This window comes from Colius striatus, chromosome 2 (assembly GCF_028858725.1).
Source record: "Colius striatus isolate bColStr4 chromosome 2, bColStr4.1.hap1, whole genome shotgun sequence".
Lineage (NCBI taxonomy): Eukaryota > Metazoa > Chordata > Aves > Coliiformes > Coliidae > Colius > Colius striatus.
Genome location: NC_084760.1, coordinates 110,020,596 through 110,047,038, shown reverse-complemented (window position 1 = coordinate 110,047,038; position 26,443 = coordinate 110,020,596). Strand labels below are relative to the sequence as shown.

Sequence of the window (26,443 nt, the reverse complement as noted above, 5' to 3'; positions counted from 1 at the left end):
AGTGCTATCATAACCTCCCCAAAAGGCTACAGAGCAAATGGGAGGGTGGGGCAATCACATCCAAAAGTTTTATATGATTGCCTTCTGAGAGAGTTTTGGAAGACAAAATAGTGGATGGCTCTGACCATTGAGATCAATGCCAATCATTGATCAGGCAGTGGTCTTTCATTTGCAACTGCCCTATTTCCTCACATCCTACCATCTCTTCAGATGGAAGCAGTCTGATGATAAGCAGTTTAATGATGCCAGGCTCATGCCCCTTCCAAGTGGCAGCTCAGCACGATGAGTGGCCATTCCAGGTGCTGGGGTGTTGACACTTCCAGGCACCCACAGGCCTCTGTGACAACAGAAGGGATCTCTCCCAGGCCCCTCCACTGGGACACACACCAGCACGGCACCTCACACTTCACCTCAGGGCCCCACACACTCTGCACCTCTGTGGCCTCGGCAGCCCCTCCTTTGCTTCTGCAGCCGGCAGGGTCCCCAGCGCGCACCAGCACTTCTCCCAGGCTCAGCAATGAGTGGCACTGAGGGACTGAAGCCGAGCGGGGCCCAAACGACCATCCTTTTCCCCGCCGCCCGTCGACTCCCCGCCTCCGTCCGCCAACAAAATGGCGGCGGGCGCTTTTCTTGCCCTCAGTAAAGATGGTTCGGCGGCGGCCGGGCCGCGGGCTCGGCCCGGAGGCGGGGACTGGCAGGGGCAGGGGCCGGGCCGGGGCGGGACAGGGCGGGGTGCGGCGCGGCGCGAGCGGCGGCTGTGCGCGGCTCCGTTCCTGGCGTCTCCGCCGCTTCGGGCCGCCGCCGCTGCTGCTGCTGTCGCCGCCGCCGCCCCGGCATGAGGAAGCGTAACGAATCGGTGACGGTGGAGCATGAGCGCGCCGACGCCGCCGCGCCCGCGCCCCTCGACAAGGGCTGCAGCCTGAGGCACAGCCTGCGCCTGCCCACCGCCGCCGCCCCCGCTGCCGCCGACACGGGCATGAAGCGACCGCTGGGCAGGTGAGAGCTTTGTTATCCCCTCAGCCTCGCGCTGCAGAACCCCCCTCCCGGCCTCGGCCGTCCAGCGCTCGCGGAGCCCTGCGGCCGCGGCATCATCTCCCCCGTGCGCAGCGGGGACTGCCGGCGGCCTGCCGCGAAGCGGGGCCTCGGGCACCCCTGGTCGTGGGGATGGCGGGGGCGAGAGGGAGGCGGGGGCAGCGAGACTGTGTTTTGCACGAAGGAAAAGGCTTTCTCCCCTCCTCCATCTCCCCCCCTCCCCCCGCCCAAGAGCCCCCGGGGCAGACAGCTCCGCGGGGGTGCGGAGTATTTCCCTCCCTTCCCTGGGTTTTGTGTGCTGGGTGAGCAGGTGCCGTCTCCTCAGAAGTTTTCGAGTTCTTGATATGAATTAAGAGAGTGGGGTGGCAGCGGGACTTGCAGACCCGGATCTGGCCCTCAGAGGTTGGAAAGCTTTGATTTTCATACCTGAGCATTGCTTTGTCCAGCCCACTTCGCCTGGAAAAAAAATGGCTATCACAGATTCCTCTCCATGGGAGTGTGGGAGGAGAAGGGGCCTGCAGGTAGGATGTCTTCTTTTTTGGAAGAAGCTGGTAACTGTCAAAGTGATCTCTCTCTATAAATGAATCAGATTTAGGTGTCTGTAGGAGAAGCTTATGTGCATGACTTATATGCATTAAAAGAATTTAGCTGTGGTTTTGTGGTTTATTTTTACTCCGTCTGTGTTAACGTTTTAAACATTTATGTTGGGAGAATGCATTCCTCTATAAAAACCTAGTATCTGTAGCAGTGAAAGGTGCTTATAAGCTGGAACCTTATTCTTGCATGGTTTCAGGGGGTATAATACATGATGAAGACCAACTCAGGCTTGCAGAAGGCTAGGGAGGAAAAACACTACATTTTAGCTTCATCTACACCAGTACAGTGCTTTTCTTTGAGTGTGAAGAATATTTGATGATGAAAATGGCATTGTGGTTTGGCTTGCTGAAGACAAATTGCTATGCTTCAGGAATACAATAGCTTGTTTAAAGAAAAATAAGCACTTATCAGTGGATTTCTAGAAAGGTGAGCTAATGTAGATGTTTCTCTGGTAAATTTTCTGGCAATTTTTCCGCTCTTGTGGTCACAATCAACACTTGTAAATAACTTTTTCCTGTTCATTACATGGATTTGTGTCACCTTCAAAGGCAGAGGCTTAAGATGTTGTTTCTTTTATTGAGTAACTGCTACTCAATTTTATGTCCTGGAGGTAAAGCTTTGGGATGTTGTCAGTGCTCTGCTCGTGTTATGACAAGCTTTTGATAATTGAAAATGGCACTGGGTTGATGTCTCCATTTCCGTGACTGTGCAATAGATCAGACTCTGACAGTGCTCTGCTTTTAGAACATTTGAAAGTTCAGTGTATTTATTCTATTTGGATAACCTCTAAAGACCAGCGGTGGTCAAACGATGGCTTATTAACTTCTTCAATGTTAGGAATGGCATTCAGGTTCTTTTTACTGAACTGGAAATGCTCCTTCGGGGATGGGCGTTGAGTAAGCCCTAAGAGCACACAGTACAGACTGTTGGCATGGTCTGACAGGCAGGTACTTGGTGGAAACCAGACATAGCACAGCTATTAGATACACAGCATTGTAAAGGCCAAGCTAGAAGGAGGGAAAATGCTTCCCATCTGTGGAAAGTTTTCTTGTATTTATTTTTCCGTTTGCATGTTACAAAATGGTCAGCAGGCAAACTTCTTGCACTCTTCTCCACGTTGAGCCTTTGAAGCCTGTTTCAGAAATCCTTGAATTCCTACATACATTTTGGGCTGCTTTTGGGGTTTTTTTTTGCCTTTTCCCTTTTTGAGCCAGGTTCTGTATTCTATAGAGCAGTGTTTTTGAAACTCTTGGCATTGTAGGAAAACCTTATTTATCTGTAACTCACTTTCCATTTCCACATCTTCAAGAATGTTTTCTCTCTTTTATTTGGATTGTGCAGTGTTGCCAAAATGATGTGTGTTTGTAAGTGAGTAAAAGTGAAGCTCGACAGTCACTCACTCCTATACTCCTGTTGTTTTTTCCTTTCTGCTCTCCTAGGTTGGGTTAGATTGTCAGCCTTTTTTACTGACTTTCAGTGGGTGTCCTTGACTTGCTCACCTTGTGGGACTTCAGACAGACAGTGGTTTGCAGGCGAGATGTCTGGGTTTGCCAGTACCCTCCAGTTATGTTTGCTACGGGATAAGAAATATGCTGCAGAAGTGTGACTCAGAGCAAGCAGATCTAGGCAGAAAGTGTGATGCCCAGAGATAAGGTTGTTGTCCAGAACCACCCTGAGTCGGGTCAGACAGCTTTCTAGCTCTGTATCCCGCCCTTGGCAGCAGGCAGCAGTGGGTGTTTAAGGAAGAACATGAGGAAAGTACATGCATGGCAGACCTCTTGGGTTGTACCTTGTTTGTGGCTGAGAAGTTATTGTGTGAGCATGTAGATCCTCGTATTTTAGTATGCAAAGTCATGCTGTTATTGCAGAGTTCCTTATACCACTGAATATGAGCATTTGTTTTGTTGTTTTCAGTGTGTTGCATCAGTTTTACTCCCTAGCTTGCAGAAACACATAAGGAGGTGAAAACTGCTGCGGGGCTGGTGGGATGGTGGAGGTGGCATGAGATCTGGAATTAGGGATTTGTGCCACAGCAAGCTATTCTTAGTAACTGCTCATTGATGAAATAGTTAAAATCAGCTCTTCTGGTGTCTGTGAATTTTGCTTTCAGGGGGAAGTGGGACTGTCTGCATCTTGTACTGCTCATATTTAGCCTCCCTGGAGACTTGGGATAACAGCACGTATGTTTGGCTTCAGGGTGAGGGTTTCCATCTTTTATTTGTAGATGATACAAACCTCTGGTTAGAAAAACAAACTGACCTCACAGTAGCCTGAAGTGGCTGTGTAGTTCTGCAGCCAAGGGCTGATCATGTGGCAGATCCCGTGGGTCAGGAGCGTGGGGAGCTGCAGAGGCAGCAATGTTTGCAATTGCAGCAGTGACCAGAGCTGCTTCCCATACAGGGCTGTTTCACTTCACATCCAGCTCCTCAGCAAACACTAAATAGCAGCACAACTGTAAATGTAAGTGATGTTTGTAGGGTACAGCATTGTCTTACTAGCAACAGCAGCTTATTCTTGCAGCAGTATTCTTGAATTTTACTGACACTGTATTTGTCCCTCTGTTTGGGTTCAGTCAGATCATCACAGAGCTCATTCATACGGGAGCTGAGACTCCTTCTGAAGAGGTGGCTGGGCCTTTGAAATACTTTGTTACTGAAAGTGTGTGCCTGCACCTCTGTGCAACAGAAACAGATATTTGATAAATGACATTTATGTGGCTTTGGCTAGTGCATCCTGCAGCTGGTGTGGCTTTTCTTAAGTGGTTTACAAACAGAAAGGCATAAAAATAGATATTTCCATTTTTGTCTCATCGGTAACACTAAAATACAATCTGTTGGTTTTCTAAGAACTTCACCAGCAGCTGCTTTAAAAGTCTATGAACATTTTGTGTTTTAAAGAAACTGAGATGCTTTGTCTGAAGCTATTAAATGCAGTAATGCAGCACTAAAGAAGCAGCATTGAGATGCTTGGCTTTCCTGCTATGTGTGTTTTGTGTGAGTGACTGTTCCTCTCATATTTGTGTTAAGATGCGTTTTCCAGGTGACAACGTTTAAGTGCTAGATGGTTATTCAGGGAGTGCTATCTTTTGAGTAGTTTCTAATTTTTATGGTGAGTGCCTCTGATGTTCTAAGGAAAGACATTTGAGCAGGCTTAGATGTAGAAAATCTTAACGTGGGAACACAGAGATAAAGAAAATCAAGTGAGATTAAGACTTGCATTGATATCAAAGCAAATTCTCCTATCTCATTTCTGCTGAACCCTGATCCTGGTGGCAGTCACATGTATATTACGCTTCACATCTGTGGCCTAGTCCTTGCCTTTGCCTCAGGAATCCCAATCAATAGTCAGACTATAGACTAGAAGTATGCATTTTGCCATTCCTTGTTCTTCACTTGTTTGCTGCAAAAGTGAAAACTTGTTTCTGTGTTGTGAAGCAGTGAAGAGCTGCAAATCCCATCTGAGGAAGCTTTATACCTTGATAGTTTCATCTTGCAGTATTGCTGGAGAAGCCTGCTGTTCCTCAGATTGTCTTTTGTTATCTTGACTATCTTTGCTCCTAGTGACCCTCTGTTCCAGGCACAGGTCTCCAAGGTGCGATTTTGGCACCCTTCCACTGACATCCGGCCTATATTTTTCCACAAGCTAGGTGATTTTTGCCTGACTGTTTTGCAATTGGCTGTAATTTCAGTTATGCTGTAGACACCCATGTTTCCCTTTTTATTTTGTGCAGCTTTCTCAGTGCTTTTTCTTGAAAGGCAGAAGGTTATTTTTACAGTACTCTTTCCTGGCTATCTTATGAAAATACAGTGAGGTGCTAAAGACAAGAGGCTTTCAGCAGTCTGCTGATGTCTTTCCCTCTGATGTGTCCAAATTTTACTGGACTCGTGAGTGAGCCCGAATGTGTCAAGTACGATGTGTGTTAGCTCTTGGTGCCATCATGCCCCAGCAGCTTAAGTACTCCACACAATCCTCCTTGGATCAAAGCAGAAGTATCTTTCTTCTTACAGAAAACTCAAAAACTTGGTCATCTCTTATCTCTTGTGTTGTATCCATTTCCTGGTGTCCTCTGCCTTATATCTCTAAGCCTAGGCTCCTTTTTTTCCCCTGATATTACTTTGTCTAGAAGCATTTAAAGAGTCTTTTATGATTATTCCAGTCTAATAATTGTAGCAGAGATGACAAATTTTGTAATTGTCCTGCAAATTTTCATCAATATCTTCCTTGAGGATTTTTTTTTCCCACAAGTGAGTTTTGTGCTGTTATGTCTCTGAATTGCTGCCTTCAGCTTAAACCCTCTGCTTGTTAGTGCTCTTCAAGGAGAAAGGGTGCTGTCTGTATAGAGGCATTTCACCAGTCATGCAACTTTCACCCATCCCGCCTTCCTACCAGGTAGCTGCCACTATTATAGTTGTTCTTGAGCAAAGTTCACAAAGGAGCTCTGTGCAATGGCTTCCAGTCACTTGCCTGTGCTTTATTCCGTAGTCAGTACAGGTTGAATCACAGTTCCTCCATAATATTTATAAAAGGAACTTGCTCTATGTGGACATTTTTTTGGTATTGTGGAGTTTTTTTTGGGTTTTTTGTCACAATTCTCTTGAGGAGGATGCACAGAAATATTTTGCTTGAATCTGTCAAAAAAAGGGATTGTGTAGTCCACATGTGTCTGACTCTTCTTTTATGAAAGGGAACTTGGTGCACGTGTCTAAATCCTGGTTTGTCTCATGCATCATCAACCATTTTGGCAGCTTATGACTGTCTCCAAATGCCTCTGAATTGCTCAGAAGATACCAATTTGGGACTTCGGGTTTTTAGTCTCTGCATCATCTTCCTAATTTGTCCAGTCTTTGCATCCATAATTCCCTTTCCTTATGCTCATCTCCCTCCCTCTTTCTCCAAGATGTCTAATAAATTCAGCAAAAATAGCAAGACTCCCTACAATGTGAGGAGTCATTAGGTTTTATTAGTGTAGGGTTTTTTTTAATATAGGATTTATTTTTTTAAGGATTTGCTGATTTGTGAAGCCATTGTGTTGATGTGTAGCTGACAATTCTGTGTCTTAAATGTGTTACTGTGAAAGTCTATCTTCTTTCCCCATGCTCGACTTTGGCTTTTGTGTTAGGCATGGTTTGCCATCTCAAGCATCTCTTGGGACTCCTAGCATCCTGCTGCAGGCCTATCTGTATGATCTAATTTTGTTTATTGCTTGGCTCCTCGTGAGTTTCTCTAACTGCCCAGCGTGTTTCTGCTGCATCTACTCTGGTGTCACCTGATAGATTCATAATTTTCTCACATCCCCATATTTCTCCTGGAGAGCTCTGCTTGAGCAGGCTTGCTTCAGACTGAAGACAGTTTGCTCTCTAGTTATAACTGAGTTTTGTGTTAGTCACGTTGAACTACTTGTTTCGTTGTGCTGCCATACCTCTGATACCATGTGCACTCCTGGGTTCAGTTGCTCTGCTTTGGCTTATTATTGTTACCGTTTTTAATTGCTGCTTCTTTGTATTTGTTGTTATGAATTGCTGTTACTTTGTAATTCCATATTATTATTGTTATTTGTTGTTATTAGCTGCTATTTTGTAATGCTTAGAAAGTCCTTTTGTACTTAGGGTCTGTATGAATTGTGGAGATCTGCTTGTCTGAGTGTACCTAAACTTCCTGACGTATATGGGTGGTTCTGAGTGAGTTCAGGGACTAAGAGGAATTTCTAGTCACCCCTGGAGTGAGGATGTCTGTGGACACCAAGGTATTCTTGTGTTTTCACAGTCTTTTCTGTCCTTTTCTCTCAAATTGGCCACTACTGGTTCCTATGGGCATACCTGTGAGTGTAATCATGGACTGGGTTGTTGGCCAGTATGATGCTATACAATAGCAACTGACTGGCAAATGACCAGCTAAACTTCAGCACAAGTCCTAGATTCCCACATGTGCTTTTCCCTCTAGATATCCTTCCCCCCCCCCAAGTATTCCTGTGTCTATTTCCAGCCTGTTTTCACTTACAAAGAAGATCAATGATCTACTTATGACAAGCTAATTTTTGAGGATGACTTGCTTTCATGCTATAAATGGCATTTTGTTGCTGAGCCAGGAGTCTAGTTCTCTGCAAATGCAATCACAGGTCATCACAGAGAGTCTGTAGGTTTTCACCAGGGTGCAACATATATGTGTTTCTTTCTGATGAAAACAGTGTTGTGGTGTTTTCATTATGCTACCATCTCATTAAGTTTAGTTTCCTCTGCAGAATACAATGCTGTGGTATGTGCAGGAGGCGTGGTATAACCAAGTGGGACTTTTGCTATAGGTACAGAGTCCTGCCTGCTGAGTCCAGTTTGCTTTGAAAGGCACTGTGATGCCCTCTTAGGAAGCTACAGCGAAGTTATTTCATCCTTGCAGGCCCAAAGGGCAAGTCAGAGTATGTTTGATAATCATGCCAGGTTGTGAAGCTAGTAAATAGGGTTCCCCAGCAATTCCCTTACAAAACCCTGGGTTTTTTGAAACTTGATGGGTATCTATGCTGTAAATGTCTTGTTGGTGTTACAGTAGTGGACAGCTTCTGACGTCAAGAGCAAGTGATTGTAAGCAAGAGAGATTCACTAAGGCTGTAATGTGAGAGCAGTATGTTAATGTAGCTGTGACTGAATCAGTACCACAAGAAGATTAAAAGAAAGTACTTCTGGTGTATTAAAAGGGTAACAGGAGACCTAGGAGACTTCAAAGTCATTAGCCTGAGGTGGAGTCTGTGCAATTTTAATGGTAAGGGTTAATTTGCAATTCAGTGGAAGAAGATTTAGCAGCTAAATATATACATACACTAATGAAAATAGATCTGTCCTGTGGAAGGGAAGTTACGGTGTAAAATGTTACAGGTTTGTCAAGATTACAGTCTAGCTGATGAAAACATCACTGGTAAAATTGTTTCTCTAAAGCACTTGACTTCCTAATGTAGTTTATTTTATTGAAAGGGCTTGCATTGCTAATGGCAAACATGTTATCTGTGTTGAAAACAGTCTCAATGGAGAGGGAAACACCTGAGGAGTTGTCTTGGAAGTGCTGCTAGGGCTCAGGGGTGCAAAATTTAGTGTATCAACTATCCCAATGATGAGATAATTACCGTTGGTAAAACTGGGAGGAAGAAAGGGTTAGGTGGGGGCTGATGAGTAATTGACAGTCTGAGGCAGCTGGTGAAATAGTGAAAAGATCACCAAAACATGTGTGAAATGTAGCTGGCCATAAGGCAAGGCAGCAGGGGAGAGTGTAGAGGTTTTAACTGTGGGATGGGAACTGTGACAAAGGGTGAAGCTGTTGTAGGCAATCACTTCTGCATGCTATTGGGTACTTCAGCACAGACCTGGCACCAGTATGGCCTGCCCAGGTGTTAGACTGTGATCTGGGCTTTGCACTTCTGCCTTGCTGGCACGCATCTATCTTGAAGCAGTAAATGTTGGTAAAACAGCGCAGCGCTGAGCTTCAGAAATCTACCTCTTCCTTGTTGAAGGCAATTTAAACTTGCAAGCAGAATCTCCTAATTTTAGCCTCTTTGAAGTGCCTTGATCATTTAAGTATGGTTATTGAACTGAGCTAATAGGATGGATGTCTGTGTTTACTTTTCAAATCAAAGTGTTTGTTTAACCCAGATTTATTCCAACATTGTAACTCTGAGTAGTAGAGCAATAAAAAAGGTTGTTGGACTAGAAAAATAACTTTTAAAGCACAAGCACTTGAAAATATTTGAGATAAGTCCCACAGCTGCCTTCTCCTTGTTCAAAACAATCTATCAAACCACAGAAAGAGGATTTTAGAAATTGAAAGAAGAACGTGAAACCCCCAGGCACTGAAGTTGTCTTTTGAATCAAGCAAAAAAAAAAAAAGGCTGAAGCAAAACTTTCAATTGCAGGGCCTATAGGATTGAGTAGTGCAAATAGTTCAGTCTTTGTGGAGGTTAGTTTAGAAATAAACTAATAGACTGGGCAGTGTAACTTTTGGTTTTTGATAACTACCATGTCTGAATAGATGCAGAGTAAAGGCAACAGAATATAGTTTCTCTTTTAACATCTCCTAAGCCCATAGTTTTGTGTCATGCTTGGAGAGAGATAATGGTGTTCTTCACTTACCTTCCTCATGTGTTTTAGCAGGGATGATGTGTGAATAGCAAGAGCTGGTGTTCCTAGCCTCAGGAAAGAAGAACTGATGGGTAGGTCAAAATGTGGGACTCTCACAGTATGCTTCCTGTACATCAGGCACAGGATGAAGGAGGTTGAGATCTCACATATTATTTCCTGTGTTATCAGTACTGCTCTTCTGAACTTGAATGGTGACATTATAATCAATTTTGTACCCACTTAAAAGACTGTTTAATCCCTCTTGCAAAAGAGATTGGTGTTGAATAATAAAGTGAAATGAGGTCATGTGAAGCCTCTTCTCTCTTGTAAATAAAAGTGTGCAGAATAAAGGACTTTGTGTGATATAACTGAAAAAGATACCCTCTTGGAAAAGTACTTTTTAGTGAGATATATGCAAGCTCAGAGCACAAAGCAGTAAATACATTTACCCTGTCTAGAGGCTGATTTGCCTTCCCTTGGCAGTAAAGCTTCCCTTGGGGTGACTCTTCCAAGACAGAGAAACCTACACGAATGAGAGTGATGTAATTGGAGCTTTGGAGTCAGGGCTCCTAGGTTGCAGCATCCTTGCTTGTGGTGAAAAGCCTGTGCAAGATGTTTAGGAATCAAGTAGATTTTTAGACTTGCTTGGCATGCCCAGGAAGCGGAGGCCTGGCTCCATTTTCTCACTTTCTGTAAAGTTTTAGTTGGTTTCAGAGCAGCTTTAGGAAACAGGAGTAAAGCTGACAGTGTCAGTTGTATACTGCTGCATATGAAAACTGTGAATTGTACACAATCATTGGAAATATCCTATTGTCCTTGCGAATCCAGCAGAAATGCAATGAATAACCTGTTCTTTCAGTTTCTGATAGCTTTGTGCTGTCCCTAGCAAAGCATTCTTTTACCCTTTTGATTGCTGGAGTAGGGACCACGTTTTGCATTAAACTTTGTGGCAGGCTGATGTACAGTGCTGCAAAACGTTCTGTTTCTGTGCAGTTAAGTAGGAACTCCAACACTTGCCTTTCACATTCTCTGAGTATGTGTTTTCTGGCTGGAGTCTCCAGAGTTTTGTGATATTAGCAAAGGCCCTGGTTTTAGTTGACATTAATTTGCCAAGCCTTTGTCCTTTTGGAATAGTTTTCTCAACAAGATGATGGCTAAAGCTGGAATCCCTGAATAAAGCACAGATGAAAGCAGAAATGGATTAATCTTTCTGTCTCTATACAGAATAACCCTCTATTCAAGGTATGTCAGAGGCTGACAGAGGTTCTGTGTCTGTTCATACATCTGTTCTTTAGGCTGTTTCTTTATGGCCAGGCAGCCATGCACTGTTGGTTAAGCCTCCCTTTTTAAACAGGTCACAATTACAGAGGACACTGAGTGCCAGCTAAATGTAACTGTGCTCAGCTGACAAGTCAGCATGTGTAATGTTTTGGCATTGTTTAATGTTCTTGTTTGCTCATATGGCTTTTAAAGGGAACTATTGATTCACTGTAATAAAAAAATTATTACTAATGATGTGTTCTGCATCTAAAGGGTGGCAGTATCACTGTTGACACAAAAGCTTTTTTTTTTTGCCTTCAGGCTTCCAAGGAGGAATGGCTTCTGATCTCTGCCAGCAAAAGCAGAGCCGATTCAGTTGGACAAATACAAGACAACCATCTTCATACATTTCAAAGAAAGAGGTCTACGATATACAAATGAGACTTTGGCTCTCTTTGAAAGATCCAAGCAAGGGCCATAGAGCTTGCCAGCAGTGTTAATTCTGAAGCTGTATGGCTGGTGGCTGCCTCCCAAAAACTGTCGTGTGAAAAGAAAGTTTCATATTCACAAAGTTGTGCAGGTTGGAAATGCAGACCTGTCGCTATCTGTGTATCCATAGGAACAAAGTCTGAATCTGGAGTTCTGTTATTGCTGCAAGCCTAACACATGCATGACAGCCTGGTGGATTTACAACATGTTAACAAGATTTTAAGTGGCAGTGGGGGAACTGGCTTGGCTGTATTGTATGCTTTCAGCAGGGAAGTGGCTTGATGTTAAGTGACAGTTAGGAACTCTGGTGAAGTATTACGTGTCTAAATTGATTCTGCTCTTGAACCTTTACCTGGGCACTGATACTCCTCATTGTGAAGGAGGGTGTGGTAGAGAGGCACGAGTTTACTGCTTGAATAAAAATCTGTCTTGGGCTGGTCTCAAGTTCCTGTTTTGCATGTTGATACTGTATCAGTCTTTTCATGTTTGTGGTTTGTTTTTATCTCTCTCATTTGAAAACAGCTTTGTGTTCCCCATGGACTAGTGAGAGGGCTGTGACTTTAATACAAAACAGCTGCCAGCTGTGAAATGAGTGGAAAACTTATGAATTCAGTAAACACTGTGTAGGGAATGTACTTGCACCACCATAGTATCTCAGTGCCAAGCTCGACTAAAATCTAGTGTGGGTGACTTCAGATTTGATTAGTGTCTGCAACATTGCTGGGCAGCTCTGGAGGAAGCATATTCTTAGAATTTAAACAAATAGCTCATACTGCAAAGGTTCTGGCACAAACTATAGGCCTGTTGCAGAACATGTATTCAAGGCAAATCAACACCCTTAAAACCTTAATCCCCAAGCCTGCTTCTGTGTCCCAAAAGTCAATTGTTCTAACGCCTATTCATTGTTTGCTATGTACTTAAGATAACAGAAGCATCTGCTCCTTTCTTCTTCAAAGACAGCTTTCAGGTTAATCTTGTGGCACACAACTCAAACTAATGCTAATACCGTTTACCTAAGCAGTGAGAAGTAACATAGGTGTTACTTAGGCCGTGCTATCACTGTACATATCGAACAAATCAGTGCTGAATGTTCAACTAGTTCTTGTCTCCTGGTCTTCAACACATACGTAGATTTCAGGCAATTAGAATGTAAGTTATCAAGACTGGTGTTACAGGCTCTTGTCCTTCAGAGGAAGTGTGGATAGTTAAAATGATTTAACTAGACAAGCAGTGTTGGTACAACCTTTCAGGGTACTCAGTTTAGCAGAGCCAAAGATGTGGCATTGGGAAGGGATGTGGTGCTCAGGGGTAAAAGTTACTCCAGTATCTCTGTCCTGGGAGGTGTGTAAATGCTTTCATGAGCCTTTCCCTACTTTGCTTCATTTGCTTTGCTTTTTGCAAATGTTTCATTGCCAAAGGCTCAGACATTACTTTCAGGCTGCTCCATTGTTTCTGACCCTTAACATTTGTACACTAATTTGCCTTTCCCTGACTTTATAGACTTCGTGTGGTTTTTTTTCTGCACTGCTCATTATCTGCATGACCCTCTCTGCCGTTTCGTTGCTATCACCTACCTGATCAACAGTGCCTTCCTCTTCCACTCTGAGTGCTGATGCTGCATTTCCCCCTCTTGCTGTGCTGTGGTCTTGATTCTTGTAGGTCCTACTCAAGATCTTTCCCTATTCTACAAGCTGAAATGTGTTTATTAGGGTCTCAATAGCCGGAGCTTGCTGTCCCTCTCTGAAAAGCACAGTCCCTTGAGATGCTCTCCTTTACTTTAAAGTTATAACTCTTGGAGAGACAGGCCTGAGTTCTGAGTAGCTCAGGTGAGTTCCTTCTTGCTGTTTAAGTTAATGTTTAATCACTTGATGTTAAGGAGAAGGAAGCGCAGAAGTGAGTCGGAGCTGTAAAAGGGGAGCTAGACCATGAAGGAGCTAGGACTGGGGGAATTTAAGAGCTTAAAGTTTCAAACCTCATCTGCATTCAGACAGTTGGAAGAGAACTGCCTGAAGCTCTTACCTCAGCCAAAAGGAGATGTCCTGTAGGCAGCAGCTTGGTTTGAGGGCTGAAGTAGATAAGGAAGTCTTGGGGAAGAGCTCAGGAATAGAGTTTGCCATGAAGGGAAGGAAAGGATATTGCTCTAGAGAAATCTGTTTAAGGCAGCAGTTGTACAGTCTCTGTAAGCTGCTGCTGCTGCCAAGAGAAAAGATTCTGGAGACTCCTCCTTTTGACAGACTTTTCTGCCAGTAAAACCATCTCTACAAAAGGATCAGTTTGAAAAGCTGATTTTTAGATGTATTTGCATGTATCCACTATGATGTGGACATGGCTTCAGATCTTTCCTACAATGAATTTTCTTTCGTGGCCACATTAACATTTGCCAGCCTCACGCTGCACAGATGTGAAAGTAAATAGAAAGTGGGATAGTTCACCTATGTAGAGCTTGTTAAATGCACTTGGGTAACTTCTCTGACTGAAAGATTATATGAGGGGATTTCTTAAAGGTGATAGCAGGCCTAACTGAAGGCAGCATCAGTAGATATTTGATTGATATTGTTATGTGGGATGCTGCTAATAGAAAATAAGGGATGGGATGCTGAAAGGGCTGGTGAGCATAGAGATAGAATATTCTGCTTCTGTTTGCTGATGTGCAGCACTTCTCTGGAGCTGTGTATGCAGCTTTCAGTGTCTGTGATACTGCTATGAACAGAGAAATAAGCTAGTGCTCATGATAGTGTTCTGCTGTGCTTTTGAAATACAACATGCTATTCAGCAAACCAAAAAAAAAAAAGAGGAAGAAAATGTTTTTTTGCTATAACAGCAGCAAAGAATACATTTTAGTAGCTGACAGGTTTTTTTCTGTGGTTAGAACAGTTTTAATTTCCTGCCAAATACTAACCATAAAGGTTTTATGGATGTTCTGGTATCTCCTTGTCAGTGTTGGTTTCATAGAATCTTTCCCTGTTGAGGTGATGGAGCCCTGGCACAGGCTGCCCAGAGGGATTGCGGAGTCTCCTTCCTTGGAGGTCTTCAAGACCTGCCTGGACATGTTCCTATGCAACCTGATCTAGGTGAACTTGCTTCTGCAGGGGGGTTGGACTAGATGATCTCTAAAGGTCCCTTCCAACCCCTACCATTCTATTCTATGATTCTTTATCCACTGTGAAAATCTTGATTCAGCTTTTGAAATGCTGTGGTATGCTTCTCTCTTTCTAGGAAAAAAATTAACAATCACTGTTCAGTGTGGACTATTTCACTTCCCTAGGAGCTGTTGGGAGGAATTAAGCAGACAACTGTTTTAGGTAGTGTGTCCTTTCTAGGGTGAGGGAATGCACTGGGTGACTTCTCAGGATCTCCTGTAACCTCTTTCCTGTTCATGTACCTATGACGTGACTAAACTAGTCCCTGATTTCACATGCTTCTTTTAAGTCAAATAATGATCATTTTGGATGCTACAGTCATGAAAGCCGTAGGATTGGGTACGAATTTGCCTGTTGCATCTTCTGTAACTTTGGTGGCATAGAATGGTAATTTACCTTGTATTAATTGCCTGATCCTTCTTGGTAACAAATCTAACAGCTCTTACTGTTAATGCTTGGGTTTATGTGCAGAGGGATTTATGCTGGAATTACAGAGGCTGTCAAAGAACAAATAGATATCCAGCCTTTTCTGCCTCATCTTAATAACTGAAAGATCAGGCTGTGTTTTGTGACATCAAGAAGTAAATTGTATTCTTCATCGATGTGGCATGTGTCAGTAATCATTTATTCTGCTGCAGAGTGCTTGAAAAATTGTTAAATCCTTTACCCTTATGAAATGACTCTTTGCAATGTAATGTTTTTACTCTTTGGAAGAAGTACTCAAGTGCTAATCCTATAGCGCAGTTTAATTTTCTAGAGAGAGACTAGAATATTTCTTCAGAAAGAATGAAAGTTCAAGATTGTAAGGAACTTTTTGTGGTGGCAAAGAATCTGGTAGAGCTAGTTTTCTTCTTACACTTCAGAGCAAAGACTAAAAGTTTCTGAGAGTGCAGATACCTGTGTGGTTCATGTCCATGATATATTGGGTTTGTTTTATGAAACAAACCTGGGGGGGGGAAAAAAAGATGAGTAATGCCTTTATATTTGTGTCTCGTTTCCAAGATTGTGGCTTATGCTTTTTTAGATGATTGTTTAATCCCTAGAATGTCAAGATGAGTTTGAGACCTTTGACTTTTTCTGAGTTGTTTTGCAGGGAACCAATCCTGTGAAAAAGGATCCTAATGCCAAAGGGAGGGATCAGTTGCTCAGATGCTAAGGGTTCTGGAAGCCAGTGGGAACACAGTTGTATCTTTCATGAATTCAGGGGATGATCTGTTTTCAGGATTGAATGAATTTTCTATACTTCACCCTCCCTGCTCTCCATAAAGTGCCTCCAGTGGAGCACAATAAAGGCTTGACTGCAGACTTCTTATTGAGGAGAATTCTGCATAGCTGGGCCCAAAAGAAAAGAACCATGTGTTGCCTATACATCTTGTTTTGCAGTGCACAGAAACAAGGAGGGGACAAACACTCTGACATTAGCATTTTTTTCAGTTTGCATTTGGCTGTACATAAAGCAGATTTTGCAGCAAACCAGAGGAGAGAAAGACCTTGTATTAATCTTGTAATGGAAAATAATTTTGTTGCTTGTTGCTACACAAGCTGTCCAAAAGCTGCTGGTAACATTTTGGAGTGGAGATGAGACCCTCTGCCTGCCTGTGAACCCTGATTCAGGAGCCCCTCTCTGAATGTACTTTCCCACAGTTGGAAGACAGATAGATTTTTTTTGTTTCCCTTTGTTTGTTTTCTTGGCAGGGAAGAAGTGAAATAAAACAAAAGAGTAATCGACATGTGTGGCTCAGACTGCCCTTGGGGAGGGAGAAGAAAAGATCAGGTGATCTTTTCTCCATCAGGACCTATAAGAAGGAGCACTATGCAACATTACTGCCCAAACTTACTGTAAGAAGGAAAAATGAATGCTTTTGAGGATCCTGCCTGGGCTGGAAACTATGTCTTGTTTAAAGCAAGGCTAGCAAGCAAGGCTTGCCAGTGACTTGATGTGTGGGCCATCCCACTCTTATGTGTGGCTGCTGTGTTGTTTCTTCATGTCCCTGTGTGCTTAGGGGTCAATTACAGTTTCTAGGCTGTAGAATAGGTCATTTCAGGTACAACTCTTTTTTTTTTTTTTTCCACAAAAAAATGTCTCCCAGACTCTTAAATTCCCTTTGACTCTCAGTTTTTTTTAATCCTTTATCCATGTCTTCATCTACCTCTTGATTGTAACGCTCTTGCATTGATCTCTTTAGAACTGTGTTTTGTTGGAAAAGTGAGGAAACATGTTCTTCTTTTGCCACTATTCATATTATTTTTTTTTCTTCTCTACTACTTTTAAAGTCATTTTTGTCACCTGGAAATCAGGAGGTAGCTTGTGTGACCAACAATGACAATGATCTTGGTTCTCCACGTCCCATGCTCTGAGTTTCTACTGGGAAAGGATTCCCAGCTTGCAGTTTGAACAGCTGATGATTTGAGGGACACTAGGGCCAGCCAGACAAACAGCCTTCACTGAAAAAAAAAGCAGTTTCATACTCGTGTTTCTTTGAGCATTGTATTTTACTGTTGCCTCTGCTAGATGACAAAAGCCATCACGTGGGCCAAACATGTATTTGTCTCGTAGGTCTTTTTGAAACTACAAGCTCAGCATCTTTGTGTTTCCAATGATTTTTGTTCGTGATCCTTTACAACTCTGATGATACCGGTCTCTTGTTTCACCCTTGGTCTGCCCTTTCACCCTTGTAGCAGAGCTGATAAGGAGATCCTATGGACACTCTTCTGGAGTGCTTCTGATGCAGAAGTGATTCAGGTGCTCTCCAGGGGAACATACTTTAATCTGAATCTGTGCAGAAGGTTCATAGAGAGTACAGTGTGGTCACTGGACACTCTCTGTTTACAAAACCTCCAGAGTTTGCTGGAGAGGAGAGTGCTGTGAATTGAAGATGCCTGTAGTAAATTTGCTTTCCTCATTTGCTCTTTTTAGTCACACTCTGGTTGTGGACCACAGGTTGAAAACCCTGTTGTGTGATGATGCAGTACTTAAGTCTTAGCCTGGCAGTTGTTTTCCATGGTGGGACAAAGCATGTTTGTCTGCAGCTCCCTTAGTGCTGTAAAGATGGCATGCTCGAAAGCTCTCATGAGAGAACCTCCAGCTCTTCCTCAGAGGCCAGATGCTCTTCCTTTCTGTCCATATGCAAAATATACTTGTTCTGGTTGAATATAAGATCTCTCTCCAGGTGTAATTTAACAGGAAAACTTTCCATTTCTGATGTCACACTTACAGGAGAGATTTTCTTCTTTCCGGTTTGTTTGGTGAGAGAATGTATTTTTCATATCCACTTTGGAACAAAACCCATATAAAGCTAAAACTACTTCAGGTTTTGCCTGTGTTTGGACAGAACCCAGAAGTTGGGCAAAAGCCCTTGATGAGCGAAGAGAGAAAATGATATGTCAGTGGAATTTATTTTTTTGCTATTATTTTGTGGTGACTTGGGATCGGTGGTTTGGATTGGTGTGAAGGGATTTTTTGTTGTTGTTTGGGGTTTTTTTAGACATTACTTGTATTGTTCCTGGCAATCTTGTTCATGATGTTCTTCAGTGTCTCCAGTTTGCAGCTGCTTGTTCTCTAAATCACTTGTATTTTCCAGCTAAGAAGGACTGAGTTTCCTGGTGAAAAGGGAGTGAAAAGTATGCTGCTGCTGCTGCTTTTGCCTGAGCACTCCCTATGCAGGGCATTTATTTCCTGAAATAGCTTTTCTGCAGAGCAGGAGCAGTTTAATTTAGCTAAATTGCTTACTAAAGACTTACCTGATAATTTTACTTCAGCAGGTTGTCTTGGATTTATCAGGAGAAGAGAAGCTGTTTGTTGCTGGATAGAGGCTTTGCCCTGGTTGCATTTTAAGTAGACATCTCCCTGGAGATAAGGTGTAAATGTTAGGTTACTAATTAGCATTTGGTGTGGGGTACCAGAGCAAAAGAAGAGTTGTCTTGGTTCAGTCTAATAAAAGAGAAGCTAAAATCATTCTTGAGCTCTGAAGCATTACTTGGACAATGTCATCTTCAGTGGTTTCTGTTCCTGGTTCCAGCTTGGGCCTGGATCATGCTAAGTGCTTTTGCAACCTAGACATCTAAAAAGCCTGAGTTTTTATGTGCTGTGGTTGTGGCTGGAGGAGTTCAGACCTGACTCTGGTGCCTTTGTAAACAAACGGGTTTCTTCTGTAGGACTGAAAACCTGGTATATGCAAAAGTCCTTCAAGAGAGCTCTGTTTGTCTGCAACAGAATCTGGGCCCCAGGCAGGACAGCTTTTTGGAAAGCCCCATCCTGTCTGGTTGCTCAGCCCTGCTGCTGTTGTCAGTGGGAGTTACCTCTCAAGTGGGAGGAAAGAGGAAAATGTAAGGTTGTGTTAACTCTTAATGACCAACTAAATGAGATGAGGTTTTAACAAAAAGACACAAGTTTCTTATTGAAGAGAATTAAGTTATATCCTTATTGCTCAGCAACTGTCAGCTATTCTTCAATGATGTCTCTTCCCGTTCTCTTCCACAAACCCCTTCCAGCCATGGAAATAGGTGGTAGGTGGTTGTGGAAAGTTGTTTTTGAGAGTACAGTGGTGTGATTGGTTGTGATTAGCACAAGCAAAATGCATGGGTTTTGCCCAAAGTTGTGGGGTTTGCATGTATATTTAGCTGACCTTACAGGATTTCACAGTGGATTGCTCTGCAGACCCTGGCTCTAGAGTACTTTTGCTGAGCCCCTTTCAAAGACAACTGTAGGTGTGTGTTGTAGACAACACATTTTCTGTGTTGTTTGTTATTGCTTGTGCACTTGTGACCTCTGTCACCTTCTCCTGTATTTGCTTCTCTCAGTGGGTCAGAGGTGGGTCAATCTAAGGCTTCAGTACTCAGCAGTGTTGTTCTAAAGCCCCTGTTTTGTATTGTTTCATCTGCTAATCCTTTGCTTAATACTTTAGGAAACTGGGCTTGAGGTATGGAAATGTCACTGAAAGCCTTACTGGCTTTCTTCACCTCTTCATTGTCAATTTTGCCATGGGGAGTATTAAAATCTGTTGAACCTTTCAGCATGAGCTTGTTGCAGCCAGAGCTGGTTGGCAGTAGCTTAGTAATTTTTTTTCCCCTTTGGAAAATGACAGTTCCTTTAGCTTGTCAAGAAAAGTGCATCCATTTTGATGGTAGATGTTTCTGAAGTCTGGAATATGGTTCCTAGGGGAGAGGAGACAGACAGGTATTTGTAGGCAAGCAGTTGTGTGGTGGAGTTGTGTTGTGTTTTGGATGAATAGGAGCCTATTGCTTGTGAGTATTCTAGCAGTCACACCAAAAACTTACTTGAATGTGGGGATTGGAGTGTCTCCTTTTTCAGTATGCTGAAAAAATGTTCTTGAGAGTCTTGGCTTTAGCCTAGGGATACAAAATCTCATGAGATCTTGAAGATTTTGGTGCATGATTAAACCATTTCCATCCCAGTTCTGTCTGTACACCCTGTACAATTTCTTGTAGAAATGCTTAAAACAGAGGTCTTCAGGCTCTTTGTCAACTAGTTGAAACTATCTAATAATGTTCAAACCCTCTTACAGCAGGTGTAGAGCAAGTTCAGTGCACGTTAGCTCATAAAATTGCCAAATGGGAGATTAATAATTTCATACCTCTTGGAAAAACTGGTCTCTGCTCTCAGGTGATGGTAGTTGCTGATATGGAGAACTGGTTGCTCACTGGCATGCAATGTCTTCCTGCTGAGGATTGTCTGCTGGAGAACAAAGCAAGCTGTTGTCTGAAGGGTTTACATGCATTTTAGTTCTTGATTGCAATAATAGTTGAGGGCTGCAGTGTTTCTGGCCATAAAATGTTGATCAACCAGATAGATCATTAGAAATACACCTTTATGAGCACGTACATGCATATAGAGATATGAGTGTGTATGTTATAGTTGTTCTGAGGAAATACAGTATATATTTAAGAAAAAATGCTCAACTACTTGCTGTATAATCCTTTGATTATTTTTCTTTTTATTTTATTTTTGTGGTATTGGTTTGAGTTTGTTTTTTTTAATGTAACTTCCTCTTCCCAATCAGAATACTCAGGAGAAAATAATAATAAAGTCTTGGGCAGTTGTTCCAAGCTCAGGTTTCTTTGATGCTGTAGATAAGAAATTTCAGACTGTTTTATGACTTGAAAGATTTGCTTTTCAGGGCATTGATAGATACAAACATTTCTAGCTGCACAAGGCAGAATATCTCCTCCACTCTGTACATCAAATCTTGTGTAATTCTATCCATTCCTCAAAAGATGCGACAATCTAACTGAACAAAATCTTGCTGAATAATGATTTAAATAAGAAGTGTGGTTAGGCTACTTTTTGTAGACAAACGTGTGATACCTATTTTTAGACATCCTGAAATCTGTCAAATCAGCAGAAACTCTAACTCTTGTTACAGACTGTTTTAAAATGTAATTGGTGAGGAATTTCTGTTCTTCTTTTCTAAGCTGTGTACCATCAGCTGACAGTTTAGTTACTTCTCTTTCTCTCATATAAACTGAGACCACATGTACTGTTTAAAGTTAGTTTTCTTTAAAGAGTAAATGACCAGGTTTTCAAATACACCAAGCACACAGATGATTGTGCAAAATGCTTTGTAAAATTCCTGCTGTATTCAGATCTGTCTTTCTCTCTTTTTGTTTTACACAGGCGATATGGATTATGGTTTCGATTGCGGAAGTTAATAATCTGGTTGCTGGGAGTGTACATAGCCATTCCATTTCTTGTAAAGCTTTGCCCTGCTATTCAGGCAAAGCTGGTCTTCCTAAACTTCGGTAAGTGACTCGGTCTGTTGGGATGAGTGAGGGGTTAAGGGGAAGAGTGTCTTCATCTTTCGTTTGTCTGCCTTCACTTTCATCCTTCATGTGTACAACTTGTGAAGAATGTGAACTTTCATAGGTTGTAAATTCCCCAAACTATGGCTTGAAAAGCATTCTCTGTGGTGTTTGTAGTGTGTCTTTTATATATAACCACAGTGATCGAACTGAAGCCAACTTTCAGCTGAAAGAACCTCTTTCAGGAAAACTCTGCAATATGTAAAATGTATTTTTCTGAAGTATTTTTAAAAGTTGCATGAATAGACAGCAAGCAACTGAAATCAAATCCAGTTAATTGTTTTCTGTGCAGTGACTCTTCACCTGAAAACATATTAGGAGGTTATTCTTTTTGGGACAGAAGAAGCCTGTTCATGCAGTCAGATTGAATGTGTTCCTTGTGTCTGTTTAGCCTTTGCATTTGGTCAAACTGGCAGTGCAGTGGCTCTGGCAAGCTGGCTCAGCATCCATGTTGCCCAGGGGGGCCTGAACATCCACAGGATACTTTATGAAAGATACTTCTTTGCAATCTAAATTGGTCTTTAAACCTCACTTGTATTTTGTAATGAGGTTTTAAAAAAATCTGTTGATTGGAGAAGCTGGAAGGAGCAGCCATGTATATATTGCTTTGTATAACTTCTGTCTTTTTGATTATATGGTCTGTATATTCTGACACCTTGGATCATGGGCACTGTGAGGTATGCACGTGTGCAGGCCAGCTCCTGTGCCTCGATTGTGAGAATTGATGGTTGGGTACCATGAATAATACATCACCTTCATCACCTTGCTTTTTCTCTGATGATTTAGTTTGCCCTTGCAGAGCTTTGTTAGTTCTCGCTGAAGGTCTTACCTCTAGTTGTTCCCAAGTGACCCAGATAATTCTCCTGTAGCACAAGTACTTGCACTAATATCACTGCAGCACTGTACCTACTTCTTTATATGATGGCAGTCAGGTTTTACTCGTGACTCATGTCATGAAAACCCATTTGCTTTAGTACAAAGTGCATTATGACACAGTTATTAGAAGCACATTGGCATGTTTGAGTAATTCCTCTCCTAGAGAATGACATTTCTCTTTCAGGACAGTGGTATAAGTTTGCCCTGTCATATTGGTTTTTTAACCTCTGAGTATAAATCGCTACTCCATAACCATCTTTTTCTCCTCTTTTTGTGTAGTTTGAGATTTACTTCCAAAATAGTAGCACAGAGCTTCAGGAGAAAGTGCTTCCATTTGTTTTTGAGATAGCTAAAGAAGAACTAATAGTTCACTTCCCACTGTTAACAACTGAACCAGTGTCTGGATTTGTTCTTGTGGGCAGACTTTTATTCCAGGTTATAAAATAAATGGGTAGAGAACTCAAGCTGTTTCCACTGTAAGTCTTCAAAACACTGAGATACAAACATAAATACAGGCTAGATAAGATTTAGTGTATCAGTATGATTAGCAAATCATGTGATTTTTGCCACATGATGTTGTGTGAATGATATCAAATAGCTCTGAAACATGTCACTAAAACAAACCTTGGTGTGCTAAGTCTCCTTGCTACTGCTGCCAATCTGTTTGTCTATATGTGTAGAATAGATGGACCATCTCAGTGACAAATGCCATATATAAAAATCACCTGTACTTCTGTATTTTTCTCTTGCTTTGAGGTAGGTGCTTATCTGTCTCCTATCACAGAGGCATACCAATGCTAGTATATTTGTAATACAAAATCTGTCAATAAAGTCATAACAGATTTGACAAATGGGAAAGTCATGGTACAGAGAAGTTGAGTAATTTTCCCAGAACACTTCTACCAGTGACTTGTGTGCCTGTCCAGACCTCCACCATGGATCTCACTGTCCTCTTGGAGAATCCACCACCCTTGTGAGAGCACTGGCAAGTTCTGTGGTGAGAGGACAGTGACCAATAGAGTCTCTGGTAGTGTATATGCTTTGTCTGAGACTCTTCCACATGCTTTTGCATAAGAGAAAACAGACTTGCACAGGTATAGATTTTCAGTCTAAGAGGCCAGTTTTGTCAGGTTGACAGAGGCTGTTGTCTGCTTTGGTTTTTGTGTTTGTAGACTGTTTAGTGACTTTTTGTGGTAAGTGAAATAATATTTGTCACCGTTATCAGTGCTTCTCTCTGTGTTAATAGCACAAAAACTTTGGTATGTTAATTGCTAAATTTCAAGGAGATAGACTTCCTGCTTCTACTGGAGTGGAGCTCAAGTTTATGGGAAAAGCCTGAATAATTGAGAGAAAAGAGTCCTAAAAACCGCACTATGCTGTTAGTAGGTCTCTGTGGTGTCTCTTTTGGTATTGGCTGTGTCAGAAGCTACTTAGAGAGGCCATACAACATTGGTGATGGAAAAGGAAGCATTTAGACTAGGCACATCCCCTCATTTACCACAGTACAGTGTCTGTAAGATATAGCTTGTGAACCAAGCGATGGAAAACAAAATGTTCATGTTTGAATCGTTTAGTGCAACAAGCAACAAATAACTGTGTATTGTGTATGTTGGGGAATGTAAAAACATTTGGAAGAGTGAATTGAGGTGTAAAGATTTTGGTTTTGGGGATTTCTTCCTTGAAGAGATGAAGTTTCAGGCCTAACACAATCTCTTTTAAATGCTGCAGTGCCTGGGAGATAGGGCACTTACTTGATAGTCTTTGGAGAAGGAGCTAATGAGCTGCATATTCTCCTCCAAGGCTCAGGAGGACATTTGGCACAATTTATCTTACTCTTACAGGAGAAGAGGAAAGTGATGACTGCTACTATAATGCAGTATCTTCTTTAGATTTCTGTGTTATAGATGCTGAAACCACATGTCATTCTGAAACATGTTAAAGCTCTGGGATGCACTCTTTATGCCAAGAGTTTGTCCCATCAGTAGCTTCTCTTACAGCTACAATGCAAAGGTTTGCCAAGTCAGCTAACCCACCCTATTGATGCAACAGGAGTAACTGTCTTGTGTCTGAGAGATTTACAAAGCAGATTGGGCAGAGATGGTTAAATGTGTGTCACTGGAAGATTTGTCTTCCCTAGCTCTTAATTTTAGCCTGCTTCATGGTTTTTTGGTGATTGCTTGTGTCTTCTTACCTTGTTCTCTTTGGTGTTCATATTTGAGTCATAGCTGTAGCCAGTTCATCCTTTCAGACAAAAAAAGAGTTAGATACTTGCAGCACAGTGGAACAGTTTATACAACTCTCCAGTGCCTTGTTAAAAGCAGTTTTTAAGGAAAATAAAGGTAAAAATTAAAAGATTTCTTTTTTTTTTTTCCTTGCATTTCAGTGAGGGTCCCATATTTCATTGACTTGAAAAGACCACAGGATCAAGGCTTAAACCACACCTGTAATTATTATCTGCAGCCAGAGGAGGATGTAACCATTGGAGTCTGGTAAGGAAGCCTGTTCTGTGCAATGTGTGCCATGCATCTTTATCCTTTTTGTTAGCAGTGTTGCCTATCCAGTATTCTTGCTGTGCATGTGACAAACATTGCCTGCTCTGATTTGAGGATGCTTGTGCTTTCCTCTGCCAAGTGACCGAGTTCATGTTGAAAAGTATGCAAATCTCATCTGCACTCAGATCAGTAATGTATGAAACACAATGGGACAGCCCGTGTGTTCACAGAAGCCTAATAATTTGGAATTGTAAAGGTTACAAGTCTTCACTGCTACAAAGATCATGCCTCTGTATCAAATGAGAGCCAGGGAGCTTGAAGTTTTGATATTTAACTGCTGTTCATATTTTGTTTTGTGAAATAGTGTGTGGGAAGATAGGAAAACAGGATCAAAGTGTTCAGAGTAGGAGGAAGAATATTCTGTGTATAAAACATATGTAAGGTTTGGAAAGTGGGTGAGAACAGAACAGGCAGTTTACTGTCTCAACAAAACAAGGGACAGTGTCAGAGCTCACTTGTCATTCCTTCCTCACAAAGATGATTTTCTGGTCCTAGGCAAGGGCAATTCATTTTATCTCCCTGTTACACAGTGTCAGCTCAGATGACTGGTTCTCTGTCTGAAAAGATCTGCTTTCAGTGCTTCCTGTATTATTATACCAACTAAAATCAGCTTCTGCATCTGTTTTCTCGTCATCACTTTTGGTTGTGTCTCAGTGCCAGAAGTTTCAAAGCCACAGGCAAGTTTCTGCCAGCTTTGAAGAAAAAGAAGTGCCTGCAGTTTTAATATGTATAGAAGAACAGCAAACACCTGTGAAAAAGGCGAGATACCATGTCAAGTGTGGAGGGAAGGATTCCCAGGTGTTCTTTAATACAGACAGTGATGTTAGATCTGTAAGCTGTGGGATTTGAAGTTTTCACTCATGTGTATGTAACTTGGATGTATCTACTAATGCATTAGAGATTTTCTCTTCACTTGAAAGGTGTATGACCTTGTAAATGAGACAGTGACATCCATCTACATAAAGATGGTTCTTTCTCTTTAAGTGAATTTTGGTAAGATCCATGTTTGGAAGCTGGAAATTCAGTCTTTCCAGAGTAGGCCAGTAAATAACAGCTTGTTGTTTTGTTTGGACAATGAAAATTCTACCTGCTAAGTTGTTGAGTAAGTTTAGATTGCAATCTTGAGATTTTAATTGTTTCCCTTACAAATGTACTGTATATCTTTACTAAAACAGAACTTCCAGCTTGTGCTGGCAATTCAGAGTCCATGTCATTTGACTTGATACTTGAGGCAGAGGTTTCCACAAAAGTTTAGAGCCTCACTGTAATGGCAGTCTAAGATCTTGTGGTCGTTGTACCTCCAAAGCAAAGTCCACAGCCTGTTTGGTTCATAACCTTGCAAAAGCCTTGAGGCAGAATAATTGGAGAAGTTGGGAGTCTGACAGTTATTTGGGCGCTTTTCCTCCTCAAGAACTCAACGTCAGCTGGCTGTATGCATGCAAGTAGGCTTTTATGTTGTTTTCCTCTGTTGGTTTTTCCTCTGAGCTTCTGGGAGGAAGGTGTAGTAGATGGAGTTTGTCTCTCTTCCACCTTTCTTAAGTTATTTCTGACAGCTGTGGGCTAATTTGAGATGGTTGTAGGC

General features: G+C 42.0%; 1 protein-coding gene across 1 annotated transcript in view; it reads left to right on the top strand.

Annotated features, from left to right (window-relative positions):
* The first annotated feature begins 735 nt into the window (after nucleotides 1-735).
* The window catches only part of ABHD12 (abhydrolase domain containing 12, lysophospholipase), a 44,164-nt gene continuing 18,456 nt past the window's right edge, over nucleotides 736-26,443 (top strand). The window contains exons 1-3 of the mRNA XM_061989058.1: nucleotides 736-996; nucleotides 21,249-21,373; nucleotides 24,693-24,798. Coding sequence (XP_061845042.1) covers nucleotides 836-996; nucleotides 21,249-21,373; nucleotides 24,693-24,798 — 392 coding nt within the window. The 5' untranslated portion in view covers nucleotides 736-835. The remainder of the gene's footprint in view (nucleotides 997-21,248; nucleotides 21,374-24,692; nucleotides 24,799-26,443) is intronic.